This window comes from Aplidium turbinatum, chromosome 3 (assembly GCF_918807975.1).
Source record: "Aplidium turbinatum chromosome 3, kaAplTurb1.1, whole genome shotgun sequence".
NCBI classification, from domain to species: domain Eukaryota; kingdom Metazoa; phylum Chordata; class Ascidiacea; order Aplousobranchia; family Polyclinidae; genus Aplidium; species Aplidium turbinatum.
The window spans coordinates 45,541,967-45,560,633 of record NC_137474.1 but is presented as its reverse complement, the minus strand read 5'-3'; the positions used below and the strand labels follow the sequence as shown (position 1 = coordinate 45,560,633).

Genomic DNA, 18,667 nt, shown 5'->3' with positions numbered 1-18,667 from the left:
AAACTTGTAGCAAGCAAAGTGGTTTAATTAGCAACTCCATGAACACTGACACGTGTATTACTCTCAAAATGTCGAATTCTACCACATTTCAGACATGATTTTCTTTGTGCACCGTTCACCGTAGTAAATATCTACTGCTTTCAGTTTCTAGAATCATTTGACGATGTTTATCGATTTTCACAGGCCAACAAAACTTTTTTTTATATAAAGGCAGTCATTTTAAGGTCATTTTAAGGTATTTCGAGGCCCCTAATTCTGAAAATGCACTAAGTTTTCTCGAATTGGCTCTAGTTTTTGAGTTACAGCAAAAATATTTTTTTCGTAATTTTTGAGACCCTATAGATTTAACGTCGTGTCGTTTACTACATAGACAAAACTGGAAGTAATCCCAGGCACATGTCTGAAATGTATAAACGCTATTTGAAACCAATCACGTTGATTACAACCCAAACAAACAGCTATTTAACGTTTACTGGCCCAGTAACAATCAAAATACGACGTGAAGTAAGCCTGAGGATACAAGATGTAGAATATAGGCCTATAACTTGCGTTCTGCATTAATATATTTGTTGACTTCAACAGTATCAGACTTACTAAGTGAGCTACTGAGTACAAACAAAATGCATACATTGTTTTGCTTAACAAACTATACAAATAAGCAAAACAAAGCTGTCGATGAACAAACGCAACTCTTTATTATGATTGGCCTACTGAGCAACACCCCATCAAGGTATGAAGGCCATTTATATAATTACAGAATACAAAGTTATGTTATTCAGTAAAGTAGCTGCTCAGAATTATATCCTTGTTACGGAAGAACGTAATCTTGGCCTTAGAGTCAAGAATGCCATGTTGATCGAGATGAGGAGCCAAGATTCCAGCTACCACTTTTGATGGCTAAATCTTTTACTACTACAGTAGGTGGTAGAAATGGTTTTGAGAAAAAAAACTTGACCTTGCTCCAAAACACTACTGAAGGTATTGAGGTTACTCTCAGTCATCCCCGTTTTCCTATTGTTTCAAGCAAATCACCACTTGAAACTAGAGAGGGCAAACAAAAAACAGAAATAGCAACGTCCATGCAATGACTGCCTCGCACACTCCATGTAAACATAATGTTTCAACTTCCTTCGAACATTCTCACCGTGCAGAAGTATCAATTTTCATGGTGATGCCACGGTTTTCTTTATGCCAAGGCACTTCTTAGCCTTGAGCCCAGAAACGGGTTTGCGTGCAATGTTTGCATACTTTATAGGAGGAACCCAGGACTTATCTTGATCACCCAGCTTCATGTCAAAGTAATAATAATAATAATGCTTGTTTTTATATAGCGCTGTATCTATCGCAGAATGCGTTGCTCCTCTGCGTTGCCTCATGCAGCAAAATATATCTGGGTTGTTTGTACAGCATCCTACTTGTCAAAGGCATATTTTATTAGCCTATATGCCATTTATTTAGCCCTATAGACCAGAAAAAAAACTTCTTGCAGCAAAGACTTGGCCTTAGCAAAGGCTTAGAATAAAATTTCATTTGTAAAGTATCCATTTCCATAGGCCTACCTATTCAATATAAAGCTGCATTCATAAACACATGACTTTCGAGATATTTTTCTTGTGAGGTAGGCCTACTGATTCACAACTGTTTTCATTGAGTATTTATGTCTCCCTTACGTTAAACACAGTTCATTTCAACCTTTGCTTGCGTTTTGAACTTTCGTGCAATATGAACCAATTAAACTAGACAAGTGCAATTATGACATCATAATGGTAAACAGGGCTGAAAATAAGTAATTTGCTAAATGAAGGATTTTGAGTATAACGATTTCAAAAATATTTTCATCTTCGAATATCTCCAAAACTAGAGCCAATTCTAAAAAACTAAGTGCATTTTCGGAATCAGGGGCCCTGAAATACTCTATAATGACTCTCATCTTCTGTGCCAAATTTTTTTTGTTGGTCTATGTTATAAATTCACTGACTGCGAAAAGGCTGTAAAATCAACTAAAATGACACTAAAAGCATGCACTATTAGTGACTCTCAGACTTGGAGTAGGGTGAAGATGTTCCACGTGGAAGTTAACAGAGGAAGTGACGTCAAAATCACGTGATCAAATTTTCAGAAATCCTCTCTTCAGATACTGCTAAACCACTTCGAAATTTACTAATTTTTCAGAAAAATTCAGAATTTCTCCTTGGGTGAACCAGGGTCAAAGGTCAAAACCCAACAAAAATTTTTGGTTTACAAATATCAGTGAGCAAAATGGAACATTATTCCAAACTGACGAAAATTTTAAAGAACATCAAGGAAAATGAGCCATCTACTGTACACTCCAGTGTACAGTTGCACAACAAAAGCACGCGCGGAATGCTGATCAGACCACAATGGGGAAAAAAAATTTTGAAAATGTTTTTATGGTAGCATGTTAAACACAAAGAACGTGTACAATCGCCAAGTCAGGTTTTTCCTTCAATATCCCTTTAACATTTTTACTTTAAAACACAATTCCTTCTTATAAAAGAGAGATAGCATAGGATATGTTACGTAGTTGATAACATAGCCACATAAAATCACCGTGAGACTTAGGCTACATAAAATGCTCGTATGGACTAATTTTGGCATTTTTTTTTCAGAGAGCAAGTTGATAGAAGTTTTAAACAATCGAGCAAAAATAATTTCTGATACCCCATCACTTCCAATCGACCTTGATCTTTCTGTCGATTTTGAAAACTTACAATTACAAACTGGAGTTCAAAGGTCATTTAAAGAGCTTGATGAAGGTGGTCAATACAATACAAGAAGAGAATTTGAAAATACTGCTATGCGCCCTGTGAAAGGAAACGTAAATCTTGAAGAAATATTTGATCTCGCTATGGAAAAGGCCAAAGCTGAAGCAAAACTAAAACAATTCAGAACAGAGGAAGCTCGTAAAGCATTTATTAATCGCCATGGAAACATTGTAGCTCTTATTGGACAAACAGGAATTGGGAAGACGACTTTGACTAAAAGAATGGTTCAACTCATTCTAGATCATAAAGTACTTCCAGAAATTCAATATATTTTTTACATCCGGTTTAGAGAAATTGATTTTTCATCTGAAACAACATTATTTCGCTTTATGATGACTGGTTGCGATTGGGAACATTCTGATGAGTCTGACAAAATGTGGATAGACACACTTAAAAACAATCCAAATGTAGTGTTTGTATTTGATGGTCTGGATAAAGCAAATACTGATGAAATGTCCCAGAAATATTCAACAAAAAGTAAATCTACAAGTACCTTTGCACGAAGAATATTCAATGGTCAATTATTTCCTTTGTCTAAAAAAGTCGTCACTTCTCGCCCCAGACAATTCTTTGAGCTAGACCCCAAGTGCAGACCACAATTTGCAATAGATATTCTTGGATTGAACCAACAATCCCAACACGAAATAAGTAAACGAATCTGCCAGGGCAAGTTTGAAAAAGTGCAAGAGTTCCTGCATACCCATCCTGATGTTTCAGCATCATGTTTTGTCCCTGTCAATTGCATCATTATACATGGTGTTATTGTTATGTCAGTGGACGATATTTCAGAGAATGTCGATTCGTCAATGGAGAAAGGTAGGGAAATTTCCATTCTATCGTTGACGAATGTACTTGCTGAAGCACTTGGTCATTACGTCAGGTCTGATCATTTTCATGGAAATGAGAACGAAATTTCGAAGTTAGCAAGGCTTGCATGGAACGGATTTGTAAACCGCAAAATTGTTTTCAACTCAAAAGATGTGAAGACCATGGACATGAATCCTGAAGTGCTCCAATCATTTCTTGTTCCTTCAACAAACAGAAACATCAAGTTTAAAATTTTGGATGTAGATAAGAAGTTCTGTTTTTCCCACTTGATTTGGCAAGAGTTGTTCGCTGCTATCTATGCAATGTTTGTATTGCCAAAAGAAGAGTTCGAGCAATATCTCAATGAACTTACAAATCCACTGTGGGAAGTTGTAAGCAAATTTATGTTTGGGCTCATGCATCCTGCAGTAGTGGACAAGGTCGAAGGGTTGTTTTCTTATGACGTTGCTGAAGATTTTAACATGAAAAAGATGAAGCTTCATAAACTGACCGTAGACCTGACGAAACAATATACACTTGACACAAAGATTAAAGGGGGTGACGACATTCAGTTGTCGCTTTTTCGAATTTGCTCTTGGGTTCAGGAAGCTCATGATTTGGATTTGACAAACACAGTAGCCAGTCAGCTTCCAGATAAAATAATCCTTATGAAATCAATGCTTCCAATGGATGTCTCTTGTTTAATGTATGTTTTGGAAAAAGTGAAGAAGAGAATTTCGTTTCACGCATCAAACGTTCATTTCCACCAAGATGGGCTACTAAGATTCTTAAAAAGAATATCTACGTCAAAAATGAAAGTTAGTTCAATTTTATAATACTGCACATTTCATGAAGCATGCTTCATACAATATTAAGCTTGGGCAAATATTGTTTGGTTAGTTGAATAGCATTTAAATAATTAACTATTTGAATAATAAATAACACTGGTCTACACGATTTTTGCTCCATGAACTTTGAAAACTGATTTGGAGTAATTTTGGGGTGCTGAATCCAAATCTGACCTCAGATTTTGCCTATCAAGTCAGGTTTGTGAGATATGATAACAACAAACTGTTGCTTTTTCCAAAAGTGGAAAATTTGACGTTGCGTTTATTCACATACACATTGTGTCTTATCCAGAAATCCAGGCCATGTGATGCATAAGTAGCTGAAATACACCCACCAACTATGATTTTGGTATCAATTTGTCTTCTAAGCAACATTATTAACAAGGCAGTAAAAACAAGCTAAAAGGGAAGCTAAAAGTATAACTGACCCCGTCCCTCGTCAATGCTTTGTATAAAACCACAAAGATTTGCAGGCCTGTGTCAATGCTTGTCCAGTAACCTTATTTAAGCTGTTTTGGCCTGTCTAACACTTACCTTTCGTTATAGCACTGCATATGTTGGTGGTAAACGCAACGCCAAATCTTCCACTTTTGACAAAAGTAACAATTTGTTGTTATCATATCACACAAACTTGACGTGATAAGATAAATCTGGGGTCAGATTCGGATTCAGCACCCCAATGTTACTCTAAATCAGTCTTCAAAGGTAATGGAGCAAAAAAAAATTTTTTAGTAGACCTGTGTAATTAGAAATAAACGTCTCTCAGGTTTCTATTTCAATATATTTTTGTATCTCCATTACCAAATTTTAAATGACATTTGTGGCAATATGTTAATATTGTTTAATAATAAACAAATTTAATGATAAAGTATAAGTAGCTAGCTGGTTACCTATGCATAAGAAGGAAGGTTAATTAACCAAAAACCGTAAATTGACCAAAACGTATCTCGAAAAAAAAACTATTTAAAAAAATTGCATTTAACTTGTCTTGCGATGACAACTCATTGAAATTATCAAAGCTCTTTAGCTTCTATCTGCAAAAGTTACTTTGTATTTTCAATTTAAGTCCCCATTCTGAGCTTTTCGGCTCAATCCCTTTTTGTCTTGCTGTCTATTTTGTCTGCTAGTTTCAGTTTAATCAGCTTCCCCTTGGTTTGTATGCTTCTACTGTAACAATCAATTGAAAACCTCAGGCTGACAAATGCTACTCAAGATGCCTCTGAGGCAATATTGCGTGCAAAGGTGTTGTAGGCCTAATGGATGGTGGTTGATAAGAAGTGGCTGTTGAAAAAGCTTTATCAAAAGGACACCGCACCAGCTCAGTGGCCGAGTGGTTTCGCCTTCTGCTCTGATGCTGGTATATCTGAGATCGATTCCAGGTCGGGTCAAACCGAAGAGTTTAAAAACGGAACCGAGTGTGTTCTTTCCTGCACAACGCAGCACGAATAAGTCGAGTAATAATGTAGTGGCATTGTAAACAATATATATAATTGGAAATGAGCTCTGTCTCTAAAAGATCTTAGCTGTTGTAGAGCAACAATAAATAAACTATTACAATATTATTAAAGGGACACTAGACAATACAACTCTAACTGACTGTTTGCTTGTCCTTGCAACCATTGAGCCAGCTACACTGCGGCGCCAACGTGTGCTGTTCTTTACCTGAGCCGTAAAGCCCTAAACCCCGGCCATCCGCAACACGCAACCACGCTGAGACATCAACCAAAGCAGCGGCTAAAATCAAGAAAGCCATTTGTAAGCGCTGCACAAGACCTTCTGGCAGCCTCTGGTGGAAGCCCTGGCAAACAGTGGTGCCACGTGTCGTGGTGTGAACAATGGTCAAGCAGCACATCCCCACTTCGCCAAGTATTCAGATCCATGTCCAAGAACCAGCTGGGTCATGGCCTCTTTACAGTAGACTTGGCTCATCAAGGCTTAACCGTTTGCTCACTGGTGTTGGATGCTATGGTGCAGACAAGTTGCGTTGGGGCTTGGCAGAGAGTGCTGCGTGTGAGTGTGGTGAAATGCAGACGGCAGCCCACATTAGCAAGGATTGCCGGCTATACAGACCACCTCATGGTATGGAAGGCCTAGTTTCTATCGATGACGACACCAGGCAGTGGCTAACCAACTGATGCCCTGACATATAGCGACAACACGAGAGAAGACAATACACCAGTATTGTAAAGTGAACTTTCGAGATGTCCTTCCTTGAAACCGAATACAATGTACTCCAGGAAATATTCATAAATGAAGTGTTTTTCTTGAAACTTACCGTATTTCATCGATTGTTTTTTGACCCACAAGCCAAATATGAAGAGCTTTGGCTTCACGGCATTTGGTAAACTTGTGGAAGCTCAGCCAGCTATGGATATTAACTAGCTTGACCTTAAGTCCATCAATGCAAATTTATATTGTTTTACTGTATAATTACAAGTAGGCGATTGCCATCACTAGCAATAGTTGAAATCATCATTAATTTCCATACATTAGGCCTATTCCTGGACATGACCTACACATCGGACCTTGTCAGTAAAATTTCTATAGTATCTTAAGTGTAATTTTATGTTACAACATATACCATGACCAAATGGTTGTAGTTTTTTAAAAAAATTCCAGGTAAATATTTCTATGAAAAAATCTGACTTTTGTTGTGAGGAAAATTATTTTTGTCGCAAAGTTGGCTCATTCTATTGTTGGAAAAAGAACTGCATGGGTTAGGCCAATTATAAACAATAACATGTTGTTTTGAACATGGCCACCTCGAGATGCGGCCTGATTTTTCACATTTTGCAGATTTTGATTACCGCTACTGCTAGTGTTTGACTGATATTTTCTGAGATTTTTTACTTTTTGTGGTCTCCTAATGATATAAAAGATTTCTGTTGCCTAATGAAAGTAATAGCAAGTGAGAAAAAGTAAGTTGAAAAACGCTGAATCAAACTGTTATTGAGAAATTAACAGTCTGACTAAAATCTTTGAAATCAAATTTTCTTTGTTTTTCAACATGTGAGGATGTTAAAACCTACTGTGTCATCTGGGGAAAACAGTAAAGTAAGCGTAAAAATATAATTTTTAGAAACATTTATGCAAACATTCGCCCAAAGCTAGCAAATTCTGGAAATTTCTGCAAAATAATAATAATAATGTTAGTTTTTATATAGCGCTGTATCCATCACAGAATGCGTTACTCCTCAGCGCTTTACAAAGCAGACAGTGTCAATGCAACCGTATGGAGGCGCAATTGAGTACATTATTACCCGAATCCACTCCATTGTTCAGCGCCAAGCAGGAATTAGATTCAGTATCATTTTTAAAAAGTCTTTGGTATGATCCGACAAGGTATCGAACCCATGTCTACCGATTCAGAGGCGGGCGCACTAACTACTAAGCCACCGAGCCGGTTGTGACTAATCAGGCCGTATCTTTAGGTAGCCATGCTTTGAGGTACTTTGCGCTACTTTTTTTCCAATCTAGCAGTAGCGGAGAAGCGCTACATTTCTTTCAGTTTCACTTCCGCTACCCGCTACTTTACAATTTAAAGTTTAAAAAAATGATTTCTTTTTGGAGATAATTTTGACAACAGTGTGTGAACAAATCAAGGCAGAAATTATTCGACTATTGCGGAAAACATCAAGCCACGTTGATACCGACAAGAGTGACACCAACACACCAACAGTCCAACACCAGTCACGACTCCGAAGATGAATTTGTTTGCTGGTGCCCAGATTGGTGCAATCGTATGAAAAGTCCTATCGGAAAGAAAAATTAATTGTGGAGTCATTTGTTTAGACATAATCAATTCCTTGAGCTTTCCAATTACCGATTTAAAACGTCTGTTCATTAAATACAACATCCCCATTCCTTCCATTGCTGTGGTGGAAAGACTTTTCTCCGTTAGAAAAGTTGTGTTGAACGTTAAAGGGCGGGGAAACCCAAATTACCTTTTTGCGAGTTTTTTGTTTCAGCGTGATGTCATTGTGTACAACATGCGTTTTAGCAATAAAAAAAATCTAAATTTTGTTTCCCTTGTCTCGCTAAGGCCGCTTTTGTTTGATACCCGTTTGCGAGGTCTCGTGCGCATCAAGCTGTGACGCTGTTTGCTGTGACGTCACAAGGTACATATAGTTGTGGCCAAAATTTTAAGACCAGACTTGATTTATGACCATTTTTGCATTACTTCAAAATAATGCATCAGATATTGTTTCAGTTGCATCATCTTTATGCATCATCTTATATCTGATGCAGTATTTTGAAGTAATGCAAAAATTGTCATAAATCAAGTCTGGTCTTAAACTTTTGGCCACAACTATATGTACCTCGTGACGTCACAGCGAACAGCATCACAGCTTGATGCGCAACGAGACCTCGCAAACGGGTATCAAACAAAAGCGGCCTTAGCGAGACGAGGGCAACAAAATTTGGATTTTTTTTTGCTAAAACGCATGTTGTACACAATGACATCACGCTGAAACAAAAACTCGCAATTTAGTTAATTTGGGTTTCCCCGCCCTTTAAAGAGGGCCGGAGTCAATGATTCGCATTTTGAAATTTGAATTGAAAAGCTCGTGATTTTGAAAGATGCGTATAACAACAAATTTCACCTTCAACGTGCTTTTCTATAACAGCGTTGAAATGGCTGTTTAAACGAATGATATCGTTCGTTTTCAAGATCATTTTGACGTCACAAAGTGCTGCGACCGTTTAAGAAAATAGTAGCTGGAGAAGTCGTGGTAGCGCGCGTTACTTTAGCCCGAGTATGGGTAGCTGGTAGCGCGATACTTTTTGAAGTAGCGGATGCCCACCTCTGTCCATACGTTACCCTTTCCTTCCTGCAAACTGGGTCTGTATCTTTAATAACTTTCAACCGTGAAACAATGAATCATTTTGAAATGGCAAGAAAGGTTCGCAAAGCTTGAGATTATTACAAAAACAAATTGCATTTAACTTTATTCGTATTTTGCAATCTAACATAAAATGTATTTCATTAGCGATAGTTAGACCACTTGATTCCTCATGGTTTATTTAAAATCACATCAATACACTCTATTGCTAATTAATTAACTTCAACAACTTATCTCATTTGTTAGGATGCATTTGTGTTTGTAGATGGATGAGCTCGATCTTAGTTGGAATTCCATTGAGGATGACGCGGCTGCCAAGTTGACAGAAGCGATACCGAACATTAGAAAGTTGTCTCTGATTGGTTGCGATCTTACCAGCAAACCCATGTTCAAAATTTCAGATGCGATCGCTTGCTTGCAACAACCAGTAAGTATTTAGCAACATTTACATAGTTTTAATGTTAGTTTACGTTTCATATACACCAAAATATTTTTCATCAACACCCTGTTCAAACTGAATAACTCTCGTTAATGCGAATACAAAAGAATTATCCGATTGTACAATGACATCACAAGGAACATGGAGCAATGAAGTTATTCAATCATGAAAGAAAAAAATTATTTTTGACTTTCGACATTAATTTCACATAACTGCGCTTTGATTTTAAAACCTGTTTTCGATAAATGTTTGATTATTTTCAATAAATGAATCGAACACACGCATATTCAAATTCAACTGTCAGTTTGAAATAACCAGTATGTTCTTACTCAAGCAAACGTTTTGCTATGCACACATTTTGTAGGTTCTCGAATCACATCGTCCACACACTGGTTGCATACAAGCTTGATATCTGACAGTGGTGCAATTTCTGTATCATAAAGTTGCGCAGGTGCGACGTAGTTTTCAACAGGCGTGGTATTCGTGCTAGCGGAGCTAAAAGCTTGTTTAGCTGAACGTCTGCGAGCAGTGGCGTAGCCAAGGGGGGGGGGGTTGGGGTAACAACCCCCCCCTTTGGCACGCGTGTGACGTCACGATATTGAGAATGATGCTTTCAGTCTAAAAAAAATTGACTAATTTTAAACAAAACTGCATTTAAAAGAGTGATTTTTGCCAATACCAAACATTCAAACATCTCAACCAGGAATTAGCAACAAGAAAGCATAGAGACTTAGCTTTATTTCCGAAAAATGCCGAATAAAACATGATCTTATCCTTTTGCTATGCCACCTGACAGCACCATTTTATAGGAATATTCATACCCACATTTTTGTTGAAAATGCTCTCAGAATGCACCAACTTCGAAGTAATTTTTCAAAATTTTCTGGGGGAGGCCCCCCCAGACCCCCCGCCGCTGGGTGTCGTCTTAGGTGAACATGCCGTCGGGCTTCGCCCGCCGGTTGTCAAAACCCCCCCTTTCAAAATTCCTGGCTACGCTACTGTCTGCGAGGTAACCTCGATAAACTTCCAGTCAGATCTTCTGCTGTCGTCTGCATGTATGCTCTGCGGCTGATAGTGCTCCGAAATACGTTTATGTAAATAATACAACTTTTATGAGGACCATATCAACCACGTTATAAAATACATGCACAGGCCACCGCCTGCTTGCTGATTTTACGAATTAAATCCTTGTCATTTGTTCATAGACATCCACCCCAACTTTTTTCATATTTTAATACCTTATTGTGTCTGGTTTCTTCTTTGTATTTTTGTTGGTGGACACCTGAACATTTAGGTGTAGACTGATCAAAACTGCTAGATTTCTAGTAGAAACTGAGAGTGGTGGCTTGTTGTCCGTCATACCTAAGAACTTCGGTTATGTGCAATTCTTTTTTCTTTTTGCACTCCTCTTGGAGTTTTCTCTTGTATTTGCGCAATATCTCAACAAAACTACTCTTCGCAATGCCAGATCAAGGGAGGTGAAAAAATTATCACATGTAACATTGTAACCTTTCTGGAAAACCGGAGCCATTAGTTGCAATGCAACATGACTTGATACACTCACTTTTGGTCCCTGGTATCATCTTCACTTACGTAAGGAATAGCCTACTGTTGAATAAATATTCATTTTCTACATAATCTGCCACCCAATGTGACAGCCTTCGTATTTTTTAGACTCCTACCCTGCAGTCATACAGTAGATAGGTACAGCCAGAAACACAACATGAATAACCCAAAACAAGATATCTCAAGCTACACCCTGTAAAAGCTAGAAACAAGTTTTTTGTCTGATAAAATATTTAGAAAGATTACCCTGTAAGCATTAACAAACAGCTGCTACAGTATTCCATATCTGACCAGCAACTTTGATGGCATTTTTCAACAATGATAGGCTACTGAGAAATCATATGGCAATGCAAAGTTTTGTATTTAACACCTGCACTAAACAACAAACCATTTGGTTTCTTTTCCAAAATACTAATCACTAAATTAGACAAACAGAAGCAAACTTCGTATTTGATTGAATATGAGATTGTTCAGACATCTAAGTTCAATGCTTTTCTAGTATTTATAAATTATTCTCAGCTTGGATGTTAATACTTTAAAGAAAACATTTTTATTTCACATTGTTCTATCTAAAGCTTTGGTAGAGAGTTTGCTTTGTTGAACCATAAAGAAATAAAACAAAGTAACTTCAGCGGGTTTAGCATGATGTATTACATACACAAACATAACCTAATTAACCCTTTGACCGCCACCAAAAATTTAGCCTACCGTCACGCATGAGTGATCACGAGTTTGTTGGCCTTAAATACCTCATGTATGAATCCCCACTCAATAACCTTCACATGAATGTCGAAGAGCAATTCTTTCTCTTTTCAAAAACGTAAAAAGATTATTTTATACAGTTATATTAATTAATTTTTGACCTCGCAAAGTTATCTGCATTTTTTTTCATACTTTTCTCACTTCAACCCCAAATAAAAGCTAAATTTTCAGCTCTTTTGGTGTTGAAATTAAATAAAATGTTTGAAATATTATCGGCAACACTGAAAAAACAGTTTCTAGCGCGACGGTAACGCTCTCTCGTCTGAAGCGAGCGCGGAAAGTCTAAGCAAAAATTTTTGTCCAAGTTTGGCAGTAAAAATCTCAAAAAGTCTAAATACAAACCATATTTTTTTAATATATATTTTACTTCTCCATTGCTTTATCTTTGATTTAAAAGGTCAACGAGCATCAACGATGCCACCGTTAGCAAGATGTTGTGGTTTTTAGACTTGCACTCAAATATGAGTGCTGGCGGTCAAAGGGTTAAAAATAAACTCTAACGTTTTCGACACGTACGTGTGTCTTCATCAGGAATTACATATCTGCAATATACATAAAATGAAAATTGTAAGGTAAATTTGACTTTGCAGTTTAACTGTATACTAACGACACTCCGGACTGAAAAGCACAAACTGAACGAGTGACACAGGAATAATTACAAGTAAATTATACGGTGGAAAACAGATCACATGAGGTGTAAACTACAGGCATTTGACAAACAATTAGAACACACACAAGAGGAACGATGAGCCACAGGCGAATAACTGCCGGTTGAGAGGCGGATTATTACGCTTGATTTATGGGTTCCCCATTGGGCCCAACACTGGCAAACTTCTTCTTGGCACACATCGAAACCAAAATATTTGAATTCTATCGTGATTTTTATCCCAAACTGTATTTACGTTATATCAATGATATTTTTGCCATTTTTGATGATGATGAATCGTGCTCAAAATTTTTAAACCGCTTAAACTCGCAGCATAAAAATATCGAATTTACACTTGAAAAATCTAATGGTACCATCGCTTTTCTTGATGCAGAAATTGAAATTAAACACAAATCTTTTGACACATGGATTTGGCGAAAACCTACCAACACTGGCTTACTTTTAAATTATAACGCTCTATGCCCTAACAAATGAAAATCTGGTTTAATTTTGTGTCTGTTGTCTCGTGCTCGTTTGGTGTGTTCTGATAATCAGTTGTTTCAGAAAGAAATCAAAAAAATTGAAAAACATGTTTTGTTTAAATAGATATCCTTCCCACTTTTTCAAACAATCTTAAACACCTATCCTAGCTGATGAACCAAAAGCACGCCTGAAGAAGTAGATTTTAGTTATTTTATTAGTATAACCTTTTTAGGAAAAGATTCAACAAGCTTTGCAAAAAACCTACAGTAGCTAAACTTATAAAAAAGAAATTTTCATGTGACATTCATCGTGTATATAAAACATTTAAAGTGCACCAATATTTTCAACTGAAGTCGCCTACCCCCTTTGCTCTTTCTTCGAATGTTGTGTATAAATTTAGTTGTTTGCGTGACGCAAACCAGACATGCATTGGTATGTCAACCAGACATTTGTTGGCAAGGGCCGGGGAGCTATTTAAAATCATCTCTCGAGGCAGATCTGAATTTCAGACTAAGATCATGGAAGCCTTAAGAATCAAGCGTAATAATCCGCCTCTCAACCGGCAGTTATTCGCCTGTGGCTCATCGTTCCTCTTGTGTGTGTTCTAATTGTTTGTCAAGTGCCTGTAGTTTACACCTCATGTGATCTGTTTTCCACCGTATAATTTACTTGTAATCATTCCTGTGTCACCCCTTCAGTTTGTGCTTTTCAGTCTGGAGTGTCGTTAGTACACAGTTACACTGCAAAGTCAAATTTACCTTACAATTTTCATTTTATGTATATTGCAGATATGTAATTCCTGATGAGGACACACGTACGTGTCGAAAACGTTAGAGTTTATTTTTAATTATGTTATGTTTGTGTATGTAATACATCATGTTAAACCCGCTGAAGTTACTTTGTTTTATTTTTCTATTATATCTAAACTGAAAATATTATGTTTTGCCTGCTTAATGGTACAAACAAGCGCTAAAAACAAGACACCGTCCAGTACAAAACTTGTGACAGTCTTCTGCAGTCGCAGAGTGACCCTAATCCTGCCACGGAAAACTTCGTAATTTTTTTCAGTTCTCCGTTCCGCAGTTAAAGTCCCGGATCAAATAGTATTCGAAATGGTGAATCTGGGCTAACAGAAACTACACGACTGGTTGAATAAGATGTTGGTCCAGGTCGAAATTGAAGAATATTATGAGATTGTAAGCGGCCTTGAGCAGCGGGTAATGCAGCAATCTTTTGCCATCTTGATCCATCTCTTCCTTGAACCAGGCCTGTTCCTACTTCTGCAATAGAATATGCAGCTTGTTCATGTGAATCAGACTCGTGTTTGATCAAATTTTACGATTCAGACACTCCTGCCTGCTAAACACTAGTTATTGCAACAATGTTTAAAATACAAGTAGGCGTTTGCCATCACTAGCAATAGTTGAAATCATCATTGATTTCCATACATTAGGCATATTCCCGGACATGACCCACATCGGAACTTGTCACTGAAGTTTCCATAGTGTCCAAGAAGTAATTTTATGTTACAATATATAACATGACTAAATGACTGTAGTTTTTAAATCAACTTCCATTTACATCTTTCTATGAAAAATCTGACTTTTGTTATGCGAAAAATTACTTTTGTTCCAAAGTAGGCTCATTCTATCGTGGGAAAAAGGACTACATAGGCTAGGCCAATTATAAACAATAACATGTTCCTTGCTTTCTGGGAGTTTGTGCTACTTTTTTTCCAATGTAGCAGTAGCGGAGAAAAGCTACATTATTGTCAGTCGCAATTCCACTACTTTTCAATTTAAAGTGCTATGTTTTCATTAGGAAATTTAAGGAAGATTTTTTCAAAAGTATTTCTGGGTGTAGAATCCAAAAATCGAGTGCTTATGCGCCGAAAACTAGACATTTTTCAGATATTAATGCTTTTTAATGTGTTTGATGTAAAACACGATATTCAACTCTTATAGTTCGTTTCTTCATGGTTTGTTTAAAATCAATTTAACATCAATACGCTTTATTGCTAATTAATTTACTTTAACAAATTTCTTTTATTTGTTCTGATACATTTTTTTTGTAGATGGATGAGCTCGATCTTAGTGGGAATTCCATTGAGGATGACGCGGCTGCCAAGTTGACAGAAGCAATTCCAAACATTAAAAAGTTGACTCTGGAAAGTTGCAATCTTACCAGCAAAGCCATGATCATGATTTCAGATGCAATGCATCAACCAGTAAGTATTTAGCAATATTTACATAGTTTTAATACGAATTAATCTGAATTAATAAATCATTGTTCACCAATGTTCCTTTAAATGAAACTATAAACATTATCGCCAATTGTATTTTTTTGCAAGACCAGTGCTATGCAACCATCAGCAAAGACATTTTGATTTAACTCGTGCATATGGCCACAGAAAGTATGATTCTTTATAAGGAAATATTATATAAACAAATTGACGGCAAGACAATGGGCTCGCCTCTGCTAATTTATTTGTGGCACGTGGAGAGAATAAATTTTTGCTAAAACTGATGTGAATTGCCATCCTAAATTGTACTTACATTATATTGACAACATTTTTGCTATATTCAATAATGAGAATTCTTGTATGCAGTTCTTAACATACTTGACTCACAATATCCCAATATAACTTTTACACTAGAAAAAAAAACAATCAAATCATCCCCTTTCTCGATGTCGAATTCAAAATTAATACCAACAAATTTGATACTTGGGTCTAGCGTAGGGTTGCCATACCGTCCGGAAAATTCCGGACATGTCCGGAATTTAGGGTTAAATTTTTCGTCCGGGAGGAATTTTAAAAAATGCTCAAATGTCCGGAATTTTATGATGGGCGTTTTGGGGAAAAGAAAATTGCAGGAATAATCCTGTAAATTAGGGGTGTCCTAGAAAATTCGCTCAGCCAGCTCATTTTACTGCATCTGCAATCGTACTGTGCACACTGCCAATCCAGAACACTGTTATTTAGTACCATTGTGCATTTTTTTTACTACGAGGTTGTACGGAATTATGATGTAACAGAGCGTTTTCCTTATCAATGATGTTTACCACTTAGAAGTCAGTGTTACCATTTTAGTCTTTTTAAAACCAAATTTGGTTTATTTTGCAACCGTTTGGTTTATTATTTTTCGATTTGGTTTATTATTATTTATTTTTTTTTTGGTTTATATATAATTTGTATTTTTAACATACTTTACGTCAGGTATTCGGTTTGTTGCAGTGATTATTTCACTCGAACAAATTTTTTAGTTTATTTCCGCAGTTTCCGCCCCGATAGCTCAATTGGTTAGCGCGTCACTTCTGGAACGAAGAAGCTTCAAGATCAAGCGGCGCTGGTTCGACTCTCGGGGTGTACGCTTGAGCAACGCACGTTAAGGACTGCTTTCCATTCAGCGGCATCTAATGGATGGAATAGTTCCCCGGCAACAAGATTTCAACAATCGGAAACTTCACTCTGTCAATCTCGGTGACCGGGCCTGCGTCAGTGATTCAAAGCCTCTACAAGTATGCGAAACTGCCAGGATTAAGCTCTGCAAGAAGCTTTCCCAGTCCGAGGATAAAGATTCAATCAATCAATCAATCAATTTGGCTTATACTGGTCTTTTTTGTTTAGCTTCATGTGTCGTAATGCGATTTATCAGTATTGTACGTTGGTTTATTTTTTAGTGTATTTCTACTTCAATTTGGTTTATTCTGTTCTTTTTTTTTTTTAGCTTCATTTAATTCTAAAGGCTTCATCAAGTTTGAGCGTTGCGACTATGAACGACTATGAAAAACAAGAGTTGAGCGTTGCGACTATGAACGACTATGAAAAACAAGAGTTGAGCGTTGCGACTATGAACGACTATGAAAAACAAGAGTTGAGCGTTGCGACTATGAAAGGCATATTGACTTTTCAATATAATTTCAAAGATATGTGCTGTGTAGTGAATTTTTTTCATTTTTGAAATCACACAAGGCCCTATTGAAGAGAATTAGATCTTCAGAAAAATTTGCATGGTCAGAAGAGTAAATTTGTAGTGACTTGACTTACAAGCGTGTCTTCAATTTGTTTTAAGCATGTAATTGCTGTTCTTCCTTTTTCGGCACAACCTAATTCTCATTATTATTTTTCACTCTGAAGTTGAGATTTTTTTCAGTGACGGTCTGTAGCTATACTTAGAGAGTGCTTACCCTGCCTGGTGTGAGATTCTGCTCGTGACAGAAGACAATACTTTTCATTTCGGTAGCTGGCGCTTTAGCATGAGTATCGTACAACGTTTGCAGCTTTAGCATTTCGGTAGCGCATATATACGGTCTCATGAAAATAGTCATGCACTGTCCGGAATTTTGCTTTTTCAAATATGGTAACCCTAGTCTAGCGAAAACCAACCAATACTAACCTCCTTCAGAATTTCAACGCTATATACTCCTCTAACTACAAGTCTGGATTGATCGCCTGTTTAAGCGAGCACGTGACATTTTCTCCAATTCTGATCGTTTTAATAATGAAGTCAATCGATTACGCTTTTATTTTAATGCTAACAACTATCTCTCGTGGATTTTAATAAAGTGCTGAGAGGGTTTTTGGATTCAAGTTCTACTGACTCGCAGACAAAGGAACGTGAACGCGAAGTAAAAAACTTTGTTGAACAGTGATATTATTCCTATGTAGGCTATAAAACATTTAAAGTTGGTTATTATTTTAAGCTTACTGTAAATCTGAGACTCCCTCCTTTTTGTGTTCTAATCTCGTGTACTAGTTCATTCGTTCGCATAACGCAAACTGTACATACATTTGTATGTCCACGCGAAATTCGGCCACAAGAGTGAGATAGCATTTGGATTGAACTGCTCTCAATAGAAAAGTGCCATTAAAGATCGTTTACTCGACTGCCAAACTTGTTCAAACAACAAACCATCCCTGGAGTATTTTAGAATTATGCGTAAATGCTCCACCGAATTCGATACTAAAATCCACGAGGCTTTGCTCATAAAATCCTGTTTGCAATAGGCAGTTGTTTGCCGCCAACCCCCTACCTGCTAAATGTTTTCACGTAATTTTGCTTCATTTATGTGTGTTTTTTTTCTTGCCCAATTAAGCGTCATGTAATTTTTCCTCTCCTTTGCCTTGCTGTTTCATTCCTTATGTGTTTTTCTTTTTCAACTCTTGTGTAACAACTATCTCTCGAAACCCAACCGACTATCTCTCGAAAACCAACCAATACCAACCTCCTTCTCAATTTTAATGCTGTATGTCCTTCTACCTACAAATCTGGATTAATTAAATGCCTGCTCAAGCGAGCACAAGATATTTGCTCTAATTTTGATAATTTTAATGTTGAAGTCAATCGTTTACGGTCTTATTTTATTGCGAACAACTACCCCACATGGTTTTTCAATAAGGTGCTGAGGGGGTTTTTGGATTCACGTTCTACGCACTCTCAAGCGGACGAACGTGAATGGAAAAAACTGTCTTACAGTTCCCTTTG

At 37.0% G+C, this 18,667-nt stretch overlaps 1 protein-coding gene across 1 annotated transcript; it reads left to right on the top strand.

Annotated features, from left to right (window-relative positions):
- Window positions 1-2,593: 2,593 nt before the first annotated feature.
- LOC145766866 (protein NLRC5-like) lies at window positions 2,594-17,803 on the top strand. Its single transcript, XM_082578568.1, has 5 exons — window positions 2,594-4,411; window positions 9,551-9,712; window positions 15,256-15,408; window positions 16,910-17,078; window positions 17,790-17,803. The coding sequence occupies exons 1-5, from the start codon at window positions 2,594-2,596 to the stop codon at window positions 17,801-17,803; spliced, it is 2,316 nt and encodes a 771-aa protein (XP_082434694.1).
- The last annotated feature ends 864 nt before the right edge of the window (window positions 17,804-18,667 follow it).

Bases quoted from the DNA above. Each gene is read 5' to 3' on its own strand.
- LOC145766866 (XM_082578568.1), top strand. From the start codon at position 2,594: ATGCTCGTATGGACTAATTTTGGCATTTTTTTTTCAGAGAGCAAGTTG. The intron at 4,412-9,550 runs GTTAGTTCAATT...TTGTGTTTGTAG, and splicing joins TATCTACGTCAAAAATGAAA to ATGGATGAGCTCGATCTTAG. The intron at 15,409-16,909 runs GTAAGTATTTAG...TTTTTTTTTTAG, and splicing joins CAGATGCAATGCATCAACCA to CTTCATTTAATTCTAAAGGC.